Source organism: Macaca nemestrina, chromosome 16 (genome assembly GCF_043159975.1).
Source record: "Macaca nemestrina isolate mMacNem1 chromosome 16, mMacNem.hap1, whole genome shotgun sequence".
Lineage (NCBI taxonomy): Eukaryota > Metazoa > Chordata > Mammalia > Primates > Cercopithecidae > Macaca > Macaca nemestrina.
In genome coordinates, this window is record NC_092140.1 from 40,701,732 (window position 1) to 40,726,880 (window position 25,149).

The window sequence follows — 25,149 nt, forward strand, 5'->3', positions numbered from 1 at the left end:
CAGGTTCTAAATGAGTATATATTTCACTTGACAAAAAAATCTCTGTTTCTCCCCAACTCCAGTATGAGTACCAAAGGGCAGGAATTTTTGTGTCTTATTCACTAATCATTCCCAGAATCTAGAACAAATGCCTGGCCCATAATAGGTACTCAATAAATATTTGTTGAAAGAATGAACTTGATATTAGTATTGCCTAACACTTAACAAACATTATTACTAAATACACTTTATTTCTTATGATGAGCTAAATGGCATGATGGGCTAGAACAGTTTACAGTAACACTACTTTTATAAATTATTCTAAGGCAAGTGCTCTGCGTATAAAAAGCCATAAATAAACAAATTTATTTGAGAAAAAGTAACACGGTTTCTGCAATGGGAATTCTTGCTATTTACTGCAGTTCCTCAAGAACTATGTAACTGAGTGATTAAAATGTTAACACATAAATAGGAGACCTTCAAAAAAGTCAATGAAGTTCAAAATAAGATTTGTTTTTCAAAGCAAATCACTATTGAATTGGAGGGGTACCTTTTTGTGAAGATGTAGTCTAAACACCTCTCTAGATAAAGAATGAAAGTATTGGGGTTCTCTGAGTCTTAGCCATATAGGTGTACTATAAATAATTTGGAGGAATACAGTACAGACTATTATTCAAATTTGTAAATGATACTAATTCCAACCAACTGAGAAAACCACAGTCAATTTGTTCAAAGAGTGCTCAAAGGGGCAGAAAAGGGACAGGCCAAAAATATGGGGATATATAACAGTTATTTCAGCAGTACACAGTATTAATTCAAAATGATATAGAGGTTGGATTAGCTTGCTCCTATACACAGTAGACAAACATATCTGGGAAGCATTCTAGATATTTATACAACAGTCACATCGGATGACTCCATATTTCTCTATCATCCTTTATAATCATTCTTACTTTTTCACCTTTCTTTTTCAATTCCAAAGCCCATTTTTCATCAAGGTTTCCACAAGAAGAAAATATTACACATTTGTCCAAATGAATGTTTTCACACATAGGTTGCTGACAGTGTTAAAACAAAAGAGGAAATAATAAAAAAGAAACAGAACAGAATAGCAACTAATAGAATGTATTCCACATGTTAAGGATATTGTTTCAGATACACACACACAAATACACAACACATATTTGGGCACTGGCTTGCTATGTAAGGTACACTTCATACTATAGGTCATGGTCAAAAAAGTATAAAAGCTATTTGTGGGCTGGGTGTGGTGTCTCACGCCTGTAATTCCAGCACTTTGGGAGGCCGAGGCGGGCAGATCACCTGAGGTCAGGAGTTTGAGACCAGCCTGGCCAACATGGTGAAACCCTGTCTCTACTAAAAATACAAAAAATTAGCCGGGCGTGGTGGCACACACCTGTAATCCCAGCTACTGAGGAAGCTGAGGCAGGAGAATTGCTTGAGCCCAGGAAGCGGAGGTTGCAATGAGCCGAGATCGTGCCAATGCACTCTAGCCTGGCTAGAAATTGCTATTTGTCTAGGTACTAGTTACATTTTTAATGATAAAGGATTATATTTACATTCAAATCAGCCCCAATCTTCCAAATCAGTCTTAGGTCAACTTTGTGGCCAGTTTTCCAAAAGCTTAATCACTTAGTGAAAATGTGATTTCAAGAGTAATCATACCATATATTACAGTATTCAGTATGTTCTCTGTTTTTCTTCAATATGTTAAATATAGCTAATAACACATCCATCAGGAACCTAAGAGTAGACTGATTGTATTTGAATCATTTTTGCAAATTCTTTGATTCTTCTTTGATGTAATTGTTGATATGGTTAGGCTTTGTGTTCCCATCCAAAGTTCATCCTGAACTGTAGTTCCCATCAGAAGAACCCAGTGGGAGGTAATTAATCATGGGCATGGTTACACTCATGCTGTTCTCGTGACAGTGAGTTCTCACAGGATCTGATGGTTTTATAAGGGGCTCTTCCCCCTTTGCTCTGCACTTCTCCTTGCTGCCACCATGTGAAGAAAGACATGTTTGCTTACCCTTCCACCATGACTGTAAGTTTCCTGAGGTTTCCCCAGCCCCGTGGAACTGTGAATCAATTAAACCTTTCTTTTATAGATTACGCAGTCTCAGGTATGTCTTTATTAGCAGCATGAGAACAGCTTAATACAGTAAATCAGTACTGGATAGTGGGGCGCTGATGTAAAGATACCTGAAAATGTGGAAGTGACTTTGGAACTGAATAACTGGCAGAGGTTAGAACAGTTTGGAGGGCTCAGAAGAAGATAGGAAAATGTGGGAAAGTTTGGAGCTTCCTAGAGACTGGTTGAACTTCCTAGACCTTTGACCAAAATGCTGATGGTGATATGGACAAAAAGGTCCAGGCTGACTGAGGTAGTTTCAGATGGAGATGAGGAACTTCTTGGGAACTAGAGTAAAGGTCACTCTTGCTATGCAAAGAGACCGGTGGCATTTTGCTGCTGCCTTAGAGATCTGTAGAACTTTGAACTTGAGAGAGATGATTTAGGGTATCTGGGGTAAGAAATTTCTTTCTTTTTTTTTTTTAAAATTATAAGTTTTGGGATACATGTGCAGAATGTGCAGGTTTGTTACATAGGTATACATGTGCCATGGTGGTTTGCTGCACCCATCAACCTGTCATCTACATTAGGTATTTATCCTAATGCTATCCCTCCCCTAGCTCCCCAACCCCAGACAGGCCCCAGTGTGTGATGTTCCCCTCCCCATGTCCATGTATTCTCACTGTTCAATTTCCACTTATGAGTGAGAACACGTGGTGTTTGGTTTTCTGTTCCTGTGTTAGTTTGCTGAGAATGATGGTTTCCAGTTTTATCCATGTTCCTGCAAAGGACATGAACTTTTTTTTTTTTTTTTTTTTTTTTTGTGAGACAGAGGCTCGCTCTGTCGCCCAGGCTAGAGTGCAGTGGCCGGATCTCAGCTCACTGCAAGCTCCGCCTCCCGGGTTCACGCCATTCTCCTGCCTCAGCCTCCCGAGTAGCTGGGACTACAGGCGCCCGCCACCTCGCTCGGCTAGTTTTTTATGTATTTTTAGTAGAGACGGGGTTTCACCGTGTTCGCCAGGATGGTCTCGATCTCCTGACCTTGTGATCCGCCCGTCTCGGCCTCCCAAAGTGCTGGGATTACAGGCTTGAGCCACCGCGCCCGGCCGACATGAACTTTTTTATGGCTACATAGTAGTCCATGGTGTATATGTGCCTCATTTTCTTTAACCAGCCTATTTGGGTTGGTTCCAAGTCTTTGCTATTGTGAACAGTGCCGCAGTAAACATACGTGTGCACGTGTCTTTATATCAGAATGATTTATAATCCTTTGGGTATATACCCAATAATGGGATTGCTGGGTCAAATGGTATTTCTGGTTCTAGATCCTTGAGGAATCGCCACACTGTCTTCCACATGGTTGAACTAATTTACACTCTAGGGGAAGAAATTTCTAAGCGGCAAGGCATTCAAGAGGAAGTAGAGCACAAAAGTTTGGAAAATTTGCAGCCTGACAATACGATAGAAAAGAAAACCTCATTTTCTGGAGAGAAATTTGAGCCTCCTGTAGAAATCTGCCTATGTAACAAGGAGCCAAATGTTAATTGCCAAGACAATGGTGAAAATGTCTCCAGGACATGTCAGAGACCTTCACAGCAGCCCCTCCAATCACAAGCCTGGAGCCCTAGGAGATAAAAATGGTTTCCTGGGGCCAGGCCCAGGGACCCCCTGCTCTATGCAGCTTCAGGACATGGTGCCCTGCATCCCAGCTGCTTCAGCTCCAGCCATGGCTAAAAGGGCCCAATGTACAGCTCTGGCCTTTGCTTCAGGTGGCGCAAACCCCAAGCTTTGGCAGCTTCCACATGGTGTTGGGCCTGCGGGTGGGTGCACAGAAGTTAAGAACTGAGGTTTGGGAACCTCTGCCTAGATTTCAGAGGATGTATGAAATCTCCTGGATGTTCAGGCAGAAGTTTGCTCCAAGGGCAGAGCTCTCACGGAGAACCTCTGCTAGGGCAGTGCAGAAGGGAAATGTGGGGTTGGAGCACCCACAAAAAGTCCACACTAGGACACTGCCTAGTGGAGCTGTGAGAAGAGGGGGCCACTGCTTTCAGACCCCATAATGGTAGCTCTACTAACAGCTTGCACTGTCTGCCTGAAAATGTTGTAGACACTGCCAGCCCATGAAAACAGCCAGGAGCGGGGCTGAACCATGCAAAGCCACAAGGGCAGAGCTGCCCAAGACTGCGGGAGCCCACCTCTTGCATCAATGTGACCTGGATGTGAGACCTGGAGTCAAAGGAGGTCATTTTGGAGCTTTAAGATTTGACTGTCCTGTTGGATTTTGGACTTAAAATGGGGCCTGTAGCCCCTTTGTTTTGGTCAGCTTCTACCATTTGAAATGGGTGTATTTACCCAATGCCTGTACCCCCACTGTATCTAGGAAGTAATTAATTTGCTTTTAATTTTGCAGGCTCATAGGCGGAAGGGACTTGCCTTGTCTCAGATGAGACTTTGGCCTTGGACTTTTGGGTTAATGTTGGAATGAGTTAAGACTTTGGGGGACTGTTGGAAAGGCATGATTGTGTTTTGAAATATGAGGACATGAGATTTGGGAGGGTCCAGGTACAGAATGATATGGTTAGGCATTGTGTCCCCGTCCAGATCTCACCCTGAATTGTAGTTTCCAAAATCCCCACATGTTGTGGGAAGGACCCGGTGGGAGGTAATTAATCATGGGGGCAGTTACCCTCATGCTGTTCTCATGATAGTGAGTGAATTCTCACAAGGTCTGATGGTTTTTGTAAGGGGCTTTTCCCCCTTTGCTTGGCACTTCTTGCTGCCACCCAGTGAAGAAGGACATGTTTGCTTCCCCTTTCACCACAACTTTAAGTTTCCTGAGGCCTCCTCAGCCCTACAGAAGTATGAGTCAATGAAACCTCTTTCCTTTATTGATTACCCAGTCTCAGGTATGTCTTTATTAGCAGTGTGAGAATTGACTAATACACTTGCCAACCTAATGGAAGCTCACTCAACTGGAGAGCTCCTTTCAGGCCTCAAGAAGTCTGGACACACTGGCCAACTCAGGGGTTTCATGTTCTGGAAAGTACAGTTAACCCAAGCAGAACTTCTGTGGTTTCATAAAGTGCTATGACTGGCATTAAGGAGGCTCTCAAAATTACTAGCTATTTTTATTTATACGTATATATTCATATAATCATTTTTGTTATAATATTTACTGAAAATTGATAATAGGCTATGATATCATTACTCTTAAATGTTTATGTTCATTTTTGTCTTATGTATTGTTATTGCTTAACTTTGGCTTTTTGATTCAACAAACTCATTTTGTCAGTAATTCATGTTCTCTAATTTGAATATAACAATTCTGGTTAATTTGAAGCTTTTCTTTGTTTTAAAAATACAGTTTTTCAAAAAATGCTCATCATCACTAATCATCAGAAAAATGCATATCAAAACCACAATGAGGTACCATCTCATACCAGTCAGAATAACTTTTATTAAAAAGTCAAAACTGGTGAGGCTGAGGAGAAAAGGGAATGCCTGTATATTGTTGGTAGGAACATAAGTTAGTTCAGCCATTGTGGAAAGAAGTTTGGAGATTTCTCAAAGAACTTAAAACAGAGCCACCATTCAACCTAGCAATCCCATTACTGGATATAAACCCAAAGGAACATAAATCATTCTACCAAACACATGTACTGGCATGCTCATCACAGCACTATTTACAATAATGAAGACATGCAATCATCCTAGGTGCCCATAAACAATGGATTGGATAAAGAAATTGTCATACATATACACCATGGGACACTATGCAGCAATAAAAAAGAATGAAATTGTGTCCTTTGCAGCAACATGGATGCAGCTGGAGGCCATTACCCTAAGTGATTTAATGCAGAAACAGAAAACCAAATACTCCATATTTTTACTTATTAAGTGGGAACTAAACATTGCATATATATATGGACATAAAGATGGGAACGATGGGAACAACAGACACTGGGAACTAGCAATGGGATGAGGGACAGGGGGCCAAGGGTTGAAAAACTAACTATTAGGTACTATGCTTACTACCTGGGTGACAGTATCAATTAAACTCCAAACTTTACCATCACATAATATACCCAGAGAAATACAAAAATTAGCCGAGCACTGTAGCAGGAGTCTGTAATCCCAGCTACTTGAGAGGCTGAGGCAGGAGAATCACCTGAACCAGGGAGGCAGAGGTTACAGTGAGCCGAGATTGTGCTACTGCGCTCCAGCCTGGGCGACAGAGTGAGACTCCATTTCAAAAAAACCAACCAACAAAAAACCCAGATAATAAACCTGCTCATGTATCCCTGAATCTAAAATAAAAGTTGAAATTAAAAAAGAACATTCACTGTTTATGTTATGATTATATAAACACTATTCACCAATGAATACTTGTATTAATTAAAAAATAAATAAAATAAAAATGCAGTTTTTCACATTTCTCCTAAAATGCTTAGTTTGTATGCAATTAAATACACTTCTATATTTGATAAGAGCAGTTGATTATTCTTCAGAATTGCAGTTTTAGTACCACATACCTCGTCACAGAAATTATTTAAATTATCATTAAAAATTTTGCTATTGTGTTAAAATTCATTTTATTGTTTATTCTGAATTTTTTTTTTTTTTTTTTTTCTTGAGACAGAGTCTTGCTGTGTCACCTAGGCTGGAGTGCTGCAGTGGTGCGATCTCGGCTCACTACAACCTCCGTCTCCTGGGTTCAACCGATTCTCATGCCTCAGTCTCCCAAGTAGCTGGGATTACAGATGCCCACCACCACGCCTGGCTAATTTTTGTATTCTCAGTAGAGACAGGGTTTCACCATGTTGGCCAGGCTGGTCTTCAACTCCTGACCTCAGGTGATACCCCTGCTTCAGTCTCCCAAAGTGTTAGGATTATAGACATGAGTCACCACGCCAGGCTTATTCTGAATACTCCTATATAGGCAAAATCATTATTTACTCCAACTCTGGAACTGTTATTTCCTTTAAAAATTGCCAGATTTACAAGAAAAATACTTATTCTATTAATACTATGGCCAGCAAGAGAAAAATGAATGTAACTCTAGAACAGAAATAAGATCCTACATTTACCAAGTGATTAACATATGCCAGTTAGTGTGCTAAGTGCTTATCTTAGATTGAACCCTCTCTCATTTTGGGGCAAACATGCAATATTATATTATTATTGCCACTCATACTTTGGAAAATTGAGGCTTACAAAAGATAACTTGCCTAAAGTCATATAACCAGTCTGCCTAACTTCAAAGTTCTTGTTTTTTTCCCCTTTTCCTCTAAACAAACAAGACAGAACCCTGGGGCACGTCAACACTTAAGACATAATCAGAGAAAAAGGAGTCAACAAATGAGACTGAGAAGTACAAAGGTAACAAAGTGGTGGGAGGAGACAGCACGTGAAGATTTGGGAAGAGGGGAGATGACAGAAGATGAGGATGAGAAGTAGATTAGAATCAAATTGGCCATCTATGCCACGCTAAAGAATCTGGACATTGTCTTGTAGGCAACAGGCATTTAAAAATAAGTCACGATTGACAGCACAGAGGACAGTTTTGGATAGGGGAAAGACTTTTTAAAAATTATTAGTTTTTAAATTGATAAATAATAATTACACATATAGGGTATATGTGATATTTTTATACAGTCATATAATATATAACAATCAAATCGGGATATTTAGGACATCAATAACCTTAAACATTTGTCATTTCTTTGTATTAGGAACATTTAGAATCTTCTAGCTATTTTGAAATATACAATAAATTATTGTAAAAAAAGTCATCCTATTGTACAATTAAACACTACAACTTATTCCTTCTATCTAACTTTATATTTGTACATTAACCACCCTCTCCTCATTCCCCATCTTCACCTTCCCAGGTTCTGGTGACTGTTATTCTACTATTATTCTAGTAAGAGAAAGACTTTTGATGGGCTGATGAATTAAAGTTCACTTGCTAAATTAAAAAAATTCAGGTAATGTAGTATCTCATCTAAATGTTATTTTTTAAGCCTTGTGTTTCTAGTAATGAAATACATGCCACTGTTCTTTACTAAATGATATTTTTCTTTGAGACAGAGTCTTGCTCTATCACCTGGGCTGGAGTGCAGTGACACAATCTTGGCTCACTCTAACCTCTGCCTCCCAGGCTCAAGCGATTCTCTTGCCTCCGCCTCCCAAGTAGGTGGGACTATATGTGCATGCCACCACACCCAGATGATTTTTGTATTTTTAGTAGAGACAGGGTTTCAACATGTTGGCCAGGCAGGTCTCGAACTCCTGGCCTCAAGTTATCTACCCGCCTTGGTCTCTCAAAATGATGGGATTACAGATGTGACCCACTGCGCCCAGCCTACTAAAGGATTTTTAATAACAGACAAACATTTTGAAAGGCAAAGGAGCCCTACAAATCATACTGTTTTTAATGTCTTCTAAGAAAATAAGATACATCTTATAGTTGCTGTTGATAAAGCCCATGCATGAAAAAATCGGTCTTGGCTGTTCATATTATTATTTCAATTGAGTTTGGAGTATGGCTAGTCCTTCATAGGCTGAGTACAATTGTCATTTAAGTATCTAAAAAGATCACAATGGATTCGGCATTGAAACAGAAGAAAAACACAGCAACAGAGTTGTGCAATATAGGATAAAAAATCACTGCCTAAAGTCTAAAAGAAAGTATGTCTAAAATGAAAAAATTAAAGTAATAACAAAGCACTGTATCATAGTTTAATTAGCAGCATCCTCCACTCTTCTTCTTAGTGGTACAAAAAATAGTGGAGGGTTTTTTTTTTTTTTTTTTTTTAATGTCATTGAAGTCTTAGAAGTATGGTTGACCTTGAAATTTAATCAGATCTAGTTTGTTTAGGGCCACATGGTAGCTATGTAAGTCTCCTCCTTTAAAATGTTGAGGTGGGGTCCTATGAGTTGCATGTGCCACAGACTCTTTCCAAGACACTGGGCTCACTGGGGATGCCGGAAGAACACTCCTAGCAGTTGTTAGAGGCAGAAGAATGGGTCAGGCAACTCAAACGGCAGAGATAAATGTTTTATTCCTTCAAGTACTTACTTTACAGCAATAAAGCTTATTTTATATTGCTAATGCATGATTAGTGTTATTTGTGTCCCCTTTGCATGACATATTTTCAGATTTTTTTCATTTTCTATGTTTAAATAGAAACACAATCCCATCCTCTCTGTATATGCTGTGCACATGCACACACATAAATATACTAAAACTCAGAGAATCAGAAATTATCCTGCAATTTGTTTTTTGAAAAATCATCAATACATTATAAATTTCTTTCAAAGTTAGTACCTATAGGTCTACTTTATTTTACCTATGCATCTTGAAACCTCTTTCAAATCTAGCAATGCCTTCTAGGTACCAAATTCCAGGTAGCTAAACCTTGCCGTGTGGTCACTGATGACTGCGCATGTCCCATTTTCTAGACAAGCTTCCTGAAATTAAGTTAGTTGTAAAAGATAAATCTCTGAGTGCTTACAGTAGAAAATAAGTCCTTTGTTAATAAGGTTGGTTATGTTAGAAGTGAAAAACCATGTCTATTTTGTCATCAGTTGTTGAATATAGCAGGAAATTGATAAATATTTACTGAATAACTAGAAGGACAGCACGTGTTTAAGGCAGCTAAGAAAGACCAATTCTTGTTGGCAATAATGTGGCACGCTTTATGATTCTGGATTTTCTACTGTTTAACAAACTCCACACCGAGACCTGATTCTTAACTAAACTTGGTGGTTACTTGAGAATTAGGGGGTATGTACAAGTACACAAAAAGGAATAACTTTTTTTCTCTTTTATACTGGACCAACTAATAAAACAATGGTTGAAAGACATTGGCCATCAAGCAATGAAGGACGGTGATTCCTGACACATAGGAAACAAACAAGGTAAACTCTATGACTGTCTGAGTTTATTGCCTAGAGACAGCTTTCAAGCTGCGGTGCTGGGAAGGAGAATTAAGGCAGAGCCTGTCAAACTCTCTGAGTTAAGGAGCTGTTGATACAAGTAAAAACCAAGGTGGTTACAGTTCATATGGGAGACTATTGAAGAAAAGGGAGCTGCAAAGAGACAGTACTCTGACAATTTACAGATAGTGCCCCTTAAGTATTCACCTGGCACAGAACACTGCATATGTATAAAGACAGGAGACAAAACTACAGACAAGATTGGTGGGAACAATCTCTGAAGTGAACATGGGCAAGGCATAGTGCTTATTTCCATCAGCCAAAGTAGAAAACCTTATAATTTACAGGACATGGAATACTGAAAGAGTTTTGTTACAGTAATGGGGGAGAAATTGGCCTTACGATAAACCCTTTTCCGCCTAGAAAAGCTTAAAAGCAAGATTTGGAAGAATCAAACTGTTTCCAAGAAACCTAATTATGTTCCATAAAAAAGCTAACAAAAGCATATAGGAATACAAAATATCTAGCACCAAGGTTAAATTTACAAGGTCTGGCATCCAGTAAATAATTACTACGTATGCAAAGAAGCTGAACAATGTGATATATAATGAGATAAATCAACTTTATTGAAGCCAGCCATGAAATGACAAAATAATAGAATTAGTAGACAAGAATACAAAAAAAAGTTACTGAAAATATATTTCACATGTTCCAGAAAATAAAGTTTGAGAATGTTAAGGAGAGACCTAAAAGACACAAAGAAGATACAATTTGAATTTCTGGAAATGAAAACTACAACATATGAGATAAAAACTGGATTAAACTGAAAGCAGATTATATAGTGGTAAAGAAAAGACTAGTGAACTGGAAGACATAGTAAAAGAAGCTATCCAAAAGAAAAGCAGAAAAAAGACTGAAAAAAAAACTGAAGAGAACATCATTTGTTCTGTTGTAGAATAACTTTAAGCAGCCTAATATATGTCTAATTGAAGTCCCCAAAGGAAAATGAGAGGATAGAAGTATTTAAAAATTTAAGAAATTTATAAATTTGATAAACTCACATATGTAAGATGTTCAACAAAACCCATGCATAGAAAAAAATGAAGAAAACTGCAGCAAGTCAAATGATAATCAAATTGCTTAAAGTCAGTGACTAAAAATCTCTTAAAAGCAGCTAAATAAATACACATTACCTAGAGAGGAACAAAGATAAGGATGAAGCAATATCTTGGCAGAAACGATGCAAACTAGAAGAGAGTGAAGCAACATCTTTCAACTACTGAAAAAGAGAGAGAGGGAGAGAAAAGTCAACCTCAAATTCTTTACCCAGTGAAAATATCTTTCTAAAAAACAAAGGTGAGCCCAGCAAATCCATTCCCAGGTACACACTTAAAAGACATTAAAACAGGTACTCCTACATTTGCTTGTATTTGTGTGTTCATAGCAGCACTTTTTATAATAGTCAAAAAGTTGGAAATAACCTAAATGTTCATCAAAGGATGAATGAATAAACAAATTAAGGTAAATATACACAACAGAATATTATTCCACCGTAATAAGGGATAAAGTACTGGCTACATGCTACAATATGGATGAACATCAAAAACAGTATGCTCAGTAAAAGAAACCAGACACAAAAGGTCACATATTGAAATGAACATAACCATATCAACAAATATATTAGATGTTAAGGGTTCCAAAAAAATCTCCAATTGAAAATCATACTTTGTCAGACGGGTAAAAAGAAGGATGGAAAAACATACACCTTGCTAATACTACTATTTTAGTAGTTTTCGCTGTAAAAATTTGACAGTAAAAGACATCCAACAGTTGACAGTTTTTAGTTACACAGTGAAAACTGAAAAATAATAGTAGTAAGATAAATTAAAGAAGATCTAAATAAGGGTAAAGATGCAGTGTGTTCATGGGTCAGAATATTCAATATTAAGATGTCAATTTTCTCTGCTTCATCTATATTTTCAACTTACATAATGTCAACCAAAATCACAGCTAGTTTTTGAAAAACATTAACAAACTGATGATAGAATTCATATAGAAATGCAAAGAAAAAACCAGCTAAACAACTTTGAAATGAACAGCATTGGAGGAACAATACTATCTGATTTCCAGATATTATAAAGCTACAGCAATCAAGACAGTGTGGTACTGACATAAAGACAGACAGATAACTGGAACAGAGAGTTGAGAACAGTTTCACACATAAATGATCAATTGTTTTTCAATAAATGATGCCAGAACAGTTGGGTTTCAATTATGCAAACATCAATTTCAATCTATATCTTCCACTCGATATAAAAATTAAACGAAAAATGAATCACAGACCTAAAACTATGAAACAGCTAGAAAAAAACATATACAAAACCCCTTATAACCCTAGGTTAGGCAAAGATATTTAAAATACAACACCGAAACACAATCCCTAAAAGAACAAAGTGATGAACTGTACTTGATAAAAGCATCTCTTCAAAAGACATTGTTGGCTGGGTGGGATGGCTCACACCTGTAATCCCAGCACTTTGGGAGGCCAAGGTGGGAAGATTACTTGAGCCCAAGAGTTTGAGACAACCTGAGCAACATAGCGAGACCCCATCTCTACAAAACACACAAAAAAATTAGCCAGGGGTGGTTGTAGGTAACTGTAGTCCTAGTAGTTGGAATGCTAAGGCTCCCAATAGTTTGAGGCTATTGAGGCCAAGAGTTAAGGCTGCAATGAGCTATGATTATACCACTGCACTCCAGCCTGGGTGACAAAGTGAGACTCTGTCTCTAAAAATAAATAAAAAAACATCATTAAGAGGTGAAAAGATAAGCCACAGGGTGGGAGAAAATATTTGTAAATCATGTATCTGATAAATGACTTGTATTTAGAACACATAAATAATACTCAAAACTCAAGAATAAGAGGACAATCTGATAAAACAGACAAAAAATGTGAGGAGACACTTCTCCCAAGAAGACAAACAGAGGGCAAGAAGAAACTCAAATGAGAAGATCCTCAAAATCGTTCGTCATTAGGGAAATGCAAATTAAAACCACACTAATATGCCACCACACACCCATTATAGAGAAAAAAAAACTAACCATATCAAGGCAAGGATGTAGAAAAATTGGAACTTTCATACATTATTGATGGAAATGTAAAATGGTACAAACATCTGGGAAAACAGATTAGCAGTTTCTTAAGATGTCAAATAGACACCTACCATATGATCCAGCTAGTCTACTCCTAGATATTTACCCAAGAGAAATGAAAGCATACATCCATACAAAGACTTATATGTGAATGTTCATATGAGCTTTATTTAAAAAAAACTGGAAATGACCCCAATGTCCATCAACAAGTGAATGGAAAAACAAACTGTGGTACAACCACACAATGAAATGTTACTCAGTAATGAAAGAAGCGAAGTACGAATAAATCTTGAAATAATTATGCAGAATGAAAGAAGACAGATTAACAAAAGTATATGTATACTGTATGACTCCTCTTATATAAAAGTCTAGGAAACACAAACTAGGCTGGGTGTGGTGGCTCACGCCTGTAATCCCAGCACTTGGAGAGGCCAAGGCAGGTGGATCACGAGGTCAGGAGTTCGAGACCAGCCTGGCCAACAGAGTGAAACCCCATCTCTACTAAAAATACAAAGCCGGGAATGTGGCACACGCCTATAGTCCCAGCTACTTGGGAGGCTGAGGCAGGAGAATTGCTTGAACCCGGGAGGCTGAGGTTGTGGTGAGCCAAGATCGTACCACTGTACTCCATTCTGGGCAATAGAGTGAGACTCTGTCTCAATAAAAAACAAACAAACTAATCTACAGTAACTGAAAGTAAATCAGTAGTTGCTTAGGGACTGAGATGGGAAAGACTGGGAGGGAAGAATTCCAAAGGGGCATATGGAAACTTTTGGGGAGATGTATGTGTTCATTACCTTCATTTTGGTGATAGTTTCATGGGTATATTCATGTGCCAAATGTTAAACTGCACTATACCTTAAATGTGCAATTTACTGTATATCAATTATACCTCAATAAAGCTGCTAAAAAGGGGAGTATCTGTTTTTATTTTGGGTATTACTTAGCATTGTCATTTTGTCCATTCACTTACGTATAACCTCAGACATAATCTGAATAGCATTTAACTCAATGGTAATTCTAACATTAGTTATTTGTATTTCATCTGTGTATTATCAAAAAGGCCAAACTGATTTAAATATTTAAACTGATCCAAAGAATAGAGATCCTGAACCAGCCTAGCCAATATGGTGAAACCCTGTCTCTACTAAAAATACAAAAAATTAGCCTGGCGTGGTGTTGTGCACCTGCTATACCAGCTACTCGGGAGGCTGATGCAGGAGAATCACTTGAAACTGGAAGGCAGAGTTGCAGTGAGCCAAGAATGCACTACTGCACTCTAGCCTGGGCAAGAGAGCGAGACTCTGTCTCAAAAATAAATAAACAAATAACATAAAATAAAGAGTAAAGATCCTGAGATAACTTCCTTCTGTATTATTTCACCATCTATTATGAATAGTCTATTGTTATAACAGCAATCTAATACTAATCATTCAGCTAGTTTATATAATTATTTTAAGAGTAAATGATATAATTTTTGTGAAGCAGAAAAAAGTAAAATCCATGGAATACTTTAAATATTTTATTTTCAATCTTAAGGGAAAAGTTATATACTGAAGTTGGTATGGATCCTTTAATACAGGATTACTGATTCTTTCTCCAAATGTCTTATGAAATATTTTCAAACATACACAAAAGTCCAGAACTGAGTACTAAACCTGTATGTACATGTCATCCAACTTCAAACATTATTAACATTTTGTGATTCTTGTTTCATTTGTTGAGCCCTTCCTCCTTTTCTCATGAAATATTTTAAAGCAAATTCCAGGCACCATACCATCTCATATCATAAATATTTCAGCATTTAAGTATTTTTCTCAATATAAGAAATAGATTATTTAAAAATGGTTTCATGCAAATTATACTTAATTATAGGAGCATTTAACACTTAATTTCTTATGTTTTCTCCGAACAATGTATAGACGTGTGTTCACATTTAGAAATTCTTTCTTTTTATGTTTGAGACAGAGTTTCCCTCTGTTGCCCAGGCTGGAGTACAATGGCACAATCTCAGCTCACTGCAACCTCCACCTCCCAAGCTCAAGTGATTCTCGGGCCTCAGCCTCCTAGGTAGCAGGAATTACAGGCATGTGCCATCATGCCCAGCTAATTTTTGTATTTTTAGTAGAGACAGGGTTCCGCCATGTTGGCCAGGCTGGTCTTGAGCTCTTGACCTCAAGTGATCCGCCTGCCTTGGCCTCCCAAAGGGCTGGAATTAAAGGCATGAGCCAGTGCACCCGGCTTCTTTATTTTTAGAGATGGCAGATCTTAATTTGTAGCCAAGGCTCAAACTCGTCAGCTCATGTGACCCTCCTGCCTTGGCCTCCGAAAGTGCTGGGATAATAGGCATGAGCCACTGCATCCAGTCCACATTTAGAAATTCTTATTTCAATTAACTGAAATGCTCAATGCTCAGGAAGGCATGTAATTTAATATTTTACTTTTAAAAAATATTTTTGAGAATTATTGTGAAATTAAAGCCAACATGAGGGATCTACAATATATTAGCAAACAGAGGTTCATTTGTTTAAGTTATTCATTTATTTATCTTTTCTGCTTCCAGCTAGCAGTGTGCTGGAGTTGGCTTGCAGCAGCTTGTAGGACTTCTCTATTATTTCATATAAAGACTTGTACATGGATGTTCATATGAGCTTTATTCCAAAAACTGGAAATGACCCCAATGTCCATCAACAAGTGAATGGATAAACAAACTGTGGTACCTCCACACAATGAAATTACTCAGCTCAGACCACAGGGCTTCCGTAGCTGATGAGGATGGGATTCGAACTGCATGGGCAAGGACTTCATGCCTAAAACACCAAAAGCAATGGCAACAAAAGCCAAAATTGACAAATGGTATGTAATTAAACTAAAGAGCTTCTGCACAGCAAAAGAAACTACCATCAGAGTGAACAGGCAACCTACAGAATGGGAGAAAATGTTTGCAATCTACTCATCTGACAAAGGGCTAATATCCAGAACCTATAAAGAACTCAAACAAATTTACAAGAAAAAAAACAACCCCATCAAAAAGTGGGCAAAGGATATGAACAGACACTTCTCAAAAGAAGACTTTCATACAGCCAACAGACACATGAAAAAATGCTCATCATCACTTGCCATCAGAGAAATGCAAATCAAAACCACAATGAGATACCATCTCACACCAGTTAGAATGGCAATCATTAAAAAATCAGGAAACAACAGGTGATGGAGAGGATGTGGAGAAATAGGAACACTTCTACACTGTTGGTGGGACTGTAAACTAGTTCAACCATTGTGGAAAACAGTGTGGCGATTCCTCAGAGATCTAGAACTAGAAATACCATTTGACCCAGCCATCCCATTACTGGGGATATACCCGAAGGATTATAAGTCATGCTGCTATAAAGACACATGCACTCGTATGTTTATTGCAGCACTATTCACAATAGCAAAGACTTGGAATCAACCCAAATGTCCATCAGTGACAGGCTGGATTAAGAAAATGTGGTACATATACACCATGGAATACTATGCAGCCATAAAAAAGGATGAGTTCAGGTCCTTTGTAGGGACATGGATGCAGCTGGAAACCATCATTCTCAGCAAACTATCGCAAGAACAGAAAACCAAATACCGCATGTTCTCACTCATAAGTGGGAATTGAACAATGAGATCACTTGGACACAGGAAGGGGAGCATCATACACTGGGTCCTACTGTGGGGAGGGGGTAGGGAGGAGGGATGGCATTAGGAGATATACCTAACATAAATGATGCGTTAATGGGTGCAGCACACCAATATGGCACATGTATATATACGTAACAAACCTGCACGTTGTGCATATGTACCCTAGAACTTAAAGTATAATAAAAAAAAAAGAAATTACTCAGCAATGAAAAGAATGAAGTACAAATGAATCCTGAAAGTTTTTAGGGATTTTGTGAGCTGGCTATCAAACACAACTAGCATTAAAAACTAAATTATTTAAATTTATAGTAAAATACATTTTATTAAAAACAAAGGTAAAAATAATCAAACTTGTCAATTTAAAATTATTTTACTATCATCTGTGCTCTTGAGTCTGTTGTGCTCTTGAGTCTTGAGTCTATGTCTGTTGTATCTGTATGCTGTGAACATTAAGTACTGGTATGCTGCTGACAATCTTTACTCCATCTTCAGTAACCTTAGGTTGGTAGTCTGAAGTTAGTCATGGTGGGAATATTTATACAACAGATACAAGCCAATGTTACAAATCAAGCTCTCCCTCATATCCCTCTTGGAAAGCTGGTTGTTAACATTTACCACCGCACCACTGTGTCTACCCCGAGCATTAACTATGTGTCAGGCACTGCAATAAAATGAAGTATTTCTGGTCTTTTGAAATTTGAGGATAAAGATCCTCCAATGTTATAGTATAAAAGACACTGTAAAGATTATAAACAGATCCTTAAGAAAACAAGTAATACATGACATATATTAATGTTATTTAACATATGACTTTAAAAAACCCTTTATTATAAGAGAAATAGTTTTCAAAACTTTTAAAATATTAACTTCTTGGCTGGGTGAAGTGGCACATCTCTAATCCCAGTACTTTCAGAGGCCGTAGGCAGGTGGATCGCTTGAGCCCAGAAGTTCAAGACTAGCCTGGGCAACATGGTGAAACCCTGACTGCACTAAAAAAATATAAAGATTAGCCAGGCATGGTAGTGCATAGCTATAGTCCCAGCTACTCAGGAGGCTGGGGTGGGAGGAGCACTTGACCCTGGGAGGCGGAGGTTGCAATGAACTGTGATCATGCCACTAAACTCCAGTCTGGGTGATAAAGCCAGACCCTGTCTCAACAACAACAACAACAACAACAAAAAAAAAAAAAAAAAAGAAGGAAAAAAGAAAAACTTCTTATGTTGACACTCAGGAATATTAAATAAATAAAAGGAACATTAGCGAAGCAGTACCTTCGGTTTAAATTGTTTTACGACTCGAATTTCAAAAGTACGGAAAAATATAATTAGATCTTGACATCAGAAGATGATTAAAAATGCTATGTAAAATGCATACATATATATTTACATAGTTTAAATGACATAAGGCCAAGAAAAAGAAGCAATATGAACCTGATTTTCTAAGTGTAAACAAAGTTAAATTTAACAGAGGAGTGATTTTTCATTAAACACAGAGGTAAAAACCTCTATTTTAAAATCCTATTTTAAAAATGATTTACTAGTAAAAAACTGAAAATGTCACCAAAGTTTGCCAAACTTGTTTTACCAGTTGATATTCTCAGAAATCAAAGCTTTGTCTGTCTAGTCTGCATTTATACTTAGTCTGGGCATTTAATCTTCCTTTTGTTTTCAGTTTTGCCATACACTGTAAGTTGTTTTACATGGCCTTAACATTCAGTTAGTTTCATAAATTGTGAAATCATTTTGTACTAGCAAACAGCTTATTTTAAAACTGCTCAGAAAAATAAACAAAAGAGTCAAAGAATTAAAATGAATACTGTGATTCTTCATATGGGTTTCTTTTGTTTAAGTTCTTTACCTCTTGTGAAAGCTGTGTTACTTGGTCCTTTCGATGTTCCAGGTCTTTTAAAATCAGCGAGTTTTGTTTTTCCAGTTGAAGCACTCTTCTTGCCAAGTGAACACTAGGCAAATGAAATGAGAAAATTAATGCTTAAAAGTGAAATACTGCCCAAAATATTCAAAATGTGTTTGTGTACTTGAAAATAGACATCATTTCCTAATTATACTTAAATATTAACAGAAAGAATACAGAGTCAAATAATATTTTCAGGCACCAGTAGTGGAAGACCAATACCCCACAACTCAGAATTATGAGAGTAACAACATTAAAATCTCCATGACATAACCGTGATATACTGATTACTGCAGTAACGGTTTTTAGCCCTTGCTATAAAAGCGGAGAGTTAACATTATAATACTTGCTTGAAAAGACCACAATACAGCAATTTACAGCTTGTCTCCCCTTTTATAAATATTTTCCAATTACAAATCAGAAAATTAGTTGAAATATAATAAACAATAATTAGCTTATCACTTTGAGAAGTATCAGAGTTTACTTCAAACAACATAATGCACGTTATAATATAAAACAAAAATGAGGTTTTTAATTGAAAGTAGAGATGAAAAAGATATACAAAACTTAGAGAATGTCTATAGTAAAGGCTAAGCTTCTGTACTAAAAAAAAAAATCACTCCCTCTGATACTCTACATTACCATAAGTTATTGCACTGACCTTTAGTATTTAAAATTACATGTGAAACATCTCAATTCTACTTTTAAGAAACAATTATAAGAATAAAATCTATTCCTTCTAACTATGGTGGGAGGAAGTGGCATCTTTCTTTAAAGAACTGCTAATAATTTTGAGAAGACATGTTGCTCCAAAGACCCTCTCTGCATTTCCAGTAACTTAACATTTTCATATTTATTGTATTTTCATGTTTTATACTAGGTTAACCTACTAATTTGTGAATTGTAGAATTCATGGAATCCTAGATGGAATGTTTTATAATGACAAAAAGTAAAATAATGGTGGTTTAAATAAAATCATAGGGCAGAAATAATTCTATTGTATTTTAATATTTCCCAATATCAGATAAAGAAATGCAGACAACACTCTAAAAAAATGTTAAGACCAGGTGCAGTGGCTCATGCCTGTAATCCCAGCACTCTGGGAGGCTGAGGCAGGAGGATCACTTGAGGCCAGGAGTTCAAGACCAGTATGGGCAACATGGTGAGACCCTGTCTCTACAAAAAATATAAAAATTAGCTGGGCATGGTGGTGCATGCCTGTGGTCCCAGCTACTTGGGAGGCTGAGATGGGGGACCACTTGAGCCCAAGAGTTTGAGGTTACAGTGAACTAGGATTGTGTCACTGCAATCCAGCCTGGGGTGACACAGTGAGATCCTGTCTCTAAAAATAATGATAATAATAATAATAAAAAAATAGTGTTAGGTATCATCCTAAACATCTATTTCTAAGCACTCGTACCAAATAAAAAAGATAGGTTCTGGCAAAAGTTTATATAGTGATTTGAGTTGCTTGTTTAGATCTAAAATTCTATCCTTTCAACCGGCATTAGAGACGGAAAAAGCATACAGTCCTCATTTTTTGACAACCACTATTTTTTTTTTTAAATAAAAACTTTACTGACATACAATTTTACTGATATGCAACTTAAATATCATAAAGTTCACCCACTTAAAGTAAACAATTCAATGTTTTTTAGTATATTTAAAGTTGTGCCACTATCACTATAATTTTAGAGTATTTTCATTATCTCAAGAAGAAATTCTGTGTCCATTACCAGTCACTCTCCATCCTCCCCACATTCCAACTTCCTCCTTCGCTCCTCAAATTCAACTTTAGGGAACCACTAATCTACTTTCTCTGTTTATAAATTTTTAAGGAGTTTACAGTTTATGACAATACCGTTCTTCATTTCCCAATATAAATATACCAAGTTCTCTCTAGTTTGACCCTAAAATAACAAAATTTCTACAAATAAAATAAGCCTTAATGTGAATTTTGTATTTTGAATCTGTTGATTCTATTACATGTTTGCAAGCATCGGTTTATCATTAGCTCTATTTTTATTAGGTTAATTAAAAAATCTTAAGCACTATCTTTATTCATATTTTTATTCTTTCTTACCCTTCATATATGTCAGATGTAACTTTTTTCATCTTTCTATCTCCCATAGAACTTCACACTAGGGTCACTTAAACATGGTAATTTTTCAATAAATACATGTTGAAGGTACAGAACATGTATGGGTATACTCAATATAGAACAATAAACACAATCAAATGCAATTACACAGAAATAGAGTTACAAATGAATGAAATGGAAGACAAAAAGATGTAAGAAAATAATGAGATGCCACATATTACCAACAATCTGAAGAAGATAATGATTTGAAGACATCAAGTTTAATAATATTAAATTGTTCATTTGGTTTGAGCATTTTTATTTTGTTTGGGAATTGCATAATGTTCTTATAAAGATATGGTGGTACCACTTACCAATAAAAATATGTCATAAAACACTGACTCAAGAAATTCTTGCTGGGTGAGGTGGCTCACGCCTGTAATCCCAGCACTTTGGGAGGTTGAGGCGGGGGGATCACCTGAGGTCAGGAGTTTGAGACCAGCCTGGCCAACATGGAGAAACCCCATCTCTGCTAAATACACAAAAATTAGCTGGGCGTGATGGCAGGCACCTGTAATCCCAGCGACTCAGGAGACTGCGGCAGCAGAATCACTTGAACCTGGGAGGCGGAGGTTGCAATGAGCCGAGATGGCGCCATCGCACTCCAGCCTGGGGGACAAGAGTGAGACTTCGTCTCAAAAAAAAGAAATTCTTGGTATGCTAGTGCTTAAGCCTTAACACCAGGACTACTTTCTTCAAACAAGAATTTCCCTGATTTTGACTGGGGGATTCCAAGTAAGGAAAATCAACTCCAAACAGAAGGAAAGTATCTATGGTATCTTCAGACTGCTCACAAATATGCTCTACAGTGCTTTGATTACCAGTTTATAGTACAATTTTGCTGAGAAAATTTTTTTGAGAATTCATGGTGATGGGAAGGACCATGAGTATTAGTATGATTGTTGATGTCATTTATGATGCATAATGATAATAATGTAGAAGATAACATGGTACAATTGGTCTCCAGTATATATGGAGTTTACATTTTAAAAACCACCTCTAAGTCAGTTGTAAGGACAGTAAAACACATTTCCTCATATATATATTAGAAAAGGTATTAAAGTTCTCAGTTGCCCTAAAAGACCCATTTAGCCCACTAATGTAGTACAAACACACACACACAGAAAAGAATAAAAGATAATATAAAATCTTTCATTAAAAGATTATACTCAGATTTATTAAGATTATATTAAGGATATAAGAGATTACATTAAGATTTAATGAAAAGAAATATAAACAAGATACATTTAAGCAAAAGAACACAGCAGAAACAAGAAATATAATTGTTTTCATCATTATAATACTTATAGTAAAACAAAAACGGTAAAAAAAATTAGGCCAAGGCAGGCAGATCACTTGAGGCCAGAAGTTTGAGACCAGCCTGGCCAACATGGCAAAACCCCATCTCTACTAACAACACAAAAATTATGTGTGGTGGCACATGTCTTTAATCCCAGCTACTTGGAACGCTGAGGCACAAGAATCTATTGAACCCGGAAGGCAGTGGTTGCAGTAAGCAGTGAGCCAAGATCGTGCCACTGCACTCCAGTCTAGCAACCGAGTGAGACTCTGTTTAAAATAAATAAATAAATAAAGCCGGGCGCGGTGGCTCACGCCTGTAATCCCCGCACTTTGGGAGGCCGAGACGGGTGGATCACGAGGTCAGGAGATCGAGATCATCCTGGCTGACACGGTGAAACCCCGTCTCTACTAAAAATACAAAAAATGAGCCGGGCGAGGTGGCGGCGCCTGTAGTCCCAGCTACTGGGGAGGCTGAGGCAGGAGAACGGCGTGAACCCGGGAGGCGGAGCTTGCAGTGAGCCGAGATCCGGTCACTGCACTCCAGCCTGGGCGACAGAGCGAGACTCCATCTCAAAAAAAAAAAAAAAAAAAAAAAAAAAATAATAATAATAATAATAATAAAAAATAAATAAATAAAGGAAATTACTAATTTTTTTCTTGGTGATGAACATCAATGACTACAGAGAAGCAGGGTGATAATCAGAAGAAACATATTAATTCATTTGAAAAATACTCATGAACACTTCCTTTTAAGAAACATGTATTAAAAACCTATAATCTGCATAGGCACTGAGAATACCTAATATCTACTGGGAACATCTAGGCAAATTTAAAAATTACTGTAGTATGTTAAATGCTAAGAAAAGGCATACCACTAAGGAATAAAAACTAACACTAACTAATCTGGTGAAGAAACAGAGAAACAGCATTTTAGGTAGAGGGAAATGCATATGTAAGGGATGAAGTGCTAGGGAAAATTCTAAGTAGTATAGTATAGATCAATAATACATGGTGCATGGTGAGGGTTGAAGCTGGAGAGATACAGGCAGATATATGTTATGAAAAGCCTCATATGTTTGCATTTTATCCTGAAGTTGGTTAGGCATAACATGATCTGGTCCGCACTTGAGAATGAGTACTCTATCAGCAGTGTGCAGGATGGCCTGCAGAAGGAATTAGACTACAGTCATTTAGGAGGTCATGATCATAATCTAGATCAGTGGTCTTTAAAAGCAGTTATGTGCAAAATTATTTGTTGAACTGTGGGAACTTTTACTTACATTTATTTTAATGTTAAATTATCTTAAGTTTTCATTTTCTGTGTAGGTTTTATATCATTATGTACATGCTATTCATATGATAGCACATGCATACATAATCTGTAAATATGAATACATAAAGACATATTGCTGAGTGTGTACTGAAGTTTTTTCCCAATGAAGATTTGTATCAAAAAGTTTGGAGACCACTGGTCTAGGTCAGCTTTGTCCAATGGAAATATAATGCAAGCCACACATGTAATTTAAAATTTTCTAGTAGCCACATTAATAAACAGTGCAAAGCCCTTACCTCATATGATACCAAAAAATTAACTAAAATGGATCAAAGACCTAAATACAGACGATAAAACTATAAACTTTTAGAAGAAAACATATGAGTAAATCTTTGCAAACTTAGATTTAGCAAAGGTTTCTCAGGGCAGCAAAAGCATAACTAATAAAAAAATTGGATGAACTGGACTGCATCAAAATTTAAAAATTCTGGGCTTCAAAATGCACCATTAAGAAAGTAAAAATATCTTAACAATTTTAGTTTTGTCACGAAAAAGAAAAAAGGGCTGGGTACGGTGACTCACGCCTATAATCCCAGCACTTTGGGAGGCCGAGGTGGGCAGATCACTTGAGGTCAGGAGTTTGAGACCAGCCTGGCCAACATGGTGAAACCCCGTCTCTACTAAAAATACAAAAATTAGCTGGGCGTGGTGGCAGGTGCCTGTAATCCCAGCTACTCGGGAGGCTGAGGCAGGAGAATTGCTTGAACCCGGGAGGCGGAGCTTGCAGTGAGCTGAAATCGTGCCACTGCACTCCAGCCTGGGCAACAGAGTGAGACTCTGTCGCAAAACAAAACAAAACAAAACAAAACAAAAAAACAAAAGAGAGAAAGAAAAAAGGAAAAAAGACAGTGAAAAGACAATCTGCAGAATGGAAGAAAAATTTCTTATCACATATCAGTTAAGAAACGTGAATCCAGAAAATATAAAAAGCTGTTACAGTTCAACAATAAATACCTGGCACAAAGGAGGTATTTAGAAATTATCTATTGAGTGAATGAACGTTCACTCCTACCTCCTGTTTCTTCATAATCCAACCAATATGGAGCATTGTCGATCTTTGGAAGTTTTGCTAACTTTATAAACATAAAATCCTGCTTTAAATTAAATTTCTTTATTTGTGAGGTGAAGCATTGTCTCGTATGTTTGTCAGACATCTGTATTTTTTACATAGTGAACTGATGTCTATATCCTTTTCCCATCCGCTTTCAAATCTGACCTTCATGGTTAGTTTTACTCTATCTCTAAATTATTTAAAAATATCAAGGCCCTCTATAATCTCACTGGAACCAACCTTATTTGCCATTGATGTCTACTCTACTTAATGTCTCAGAAATACGTTTTCTGTGTTCCTTTCACTGCCTTTTGTTGGTCCTCCAGTCTGAAGATTTTCTTTAAAGGCTCCCTTTGAGTTCCACTTCCTCCATTTCTGACTGTGCCAGCCTTTACTGATCTCTATTCCTCTGACTGACACAGCCTAGCCCAACATATGATATGGTACTAAAGTTTATATATTCTTTCATGTATGTTAATCATTTCTCCCTAAACAGATGCAACTCATAAAATGACAGGAGTCTTATCCCCTGTGGTATCTAACTATAGAGCTGATCAGAGTGGGTACTTAAT

At 37.2% G+C, this 25,149-nt stretch overlaps 1 protein-coding gene across 10 annotated transcripts in view; it reads right to left on the reverse strand.

Annotated features, from left to right (window-relative positions):
- Nucleotides 1–25,149, reverse strand: part of LOC105481764 (progesterone immunomodulatory binding factor 1) — a 282,457-nt gene that overhangs the window by 106,375 nt on the left and 150,933 nt on the right. For 6 of the 10 annotated variants that reach the window (XR_011614738.1, XM_071081244.1, XM_071081241.1 and 3 more), the window contains exon 14: nt 18,698–18,800. Coding sequence is in view for 8 of the 10 variants with exons in the window: in XM_071081244.1 (XP_070937345.1) it covers nt 18,698–18,800 (103 nt within the window). In the remaining 2 variants the exon portion in view is untranslated. Of the gene's footprint in view, nt 1–2,723; nt 9,548–11,208; nt 11,295–17,199; nt 17,337–18,697; nt 18,801–25,149 lie in introns of those variants that run through there. The other 4 variants (XR_003018029.2, XM_071081246.1, XM_011741502.2 and 1 more) reach the window with 4 other exon arrangements.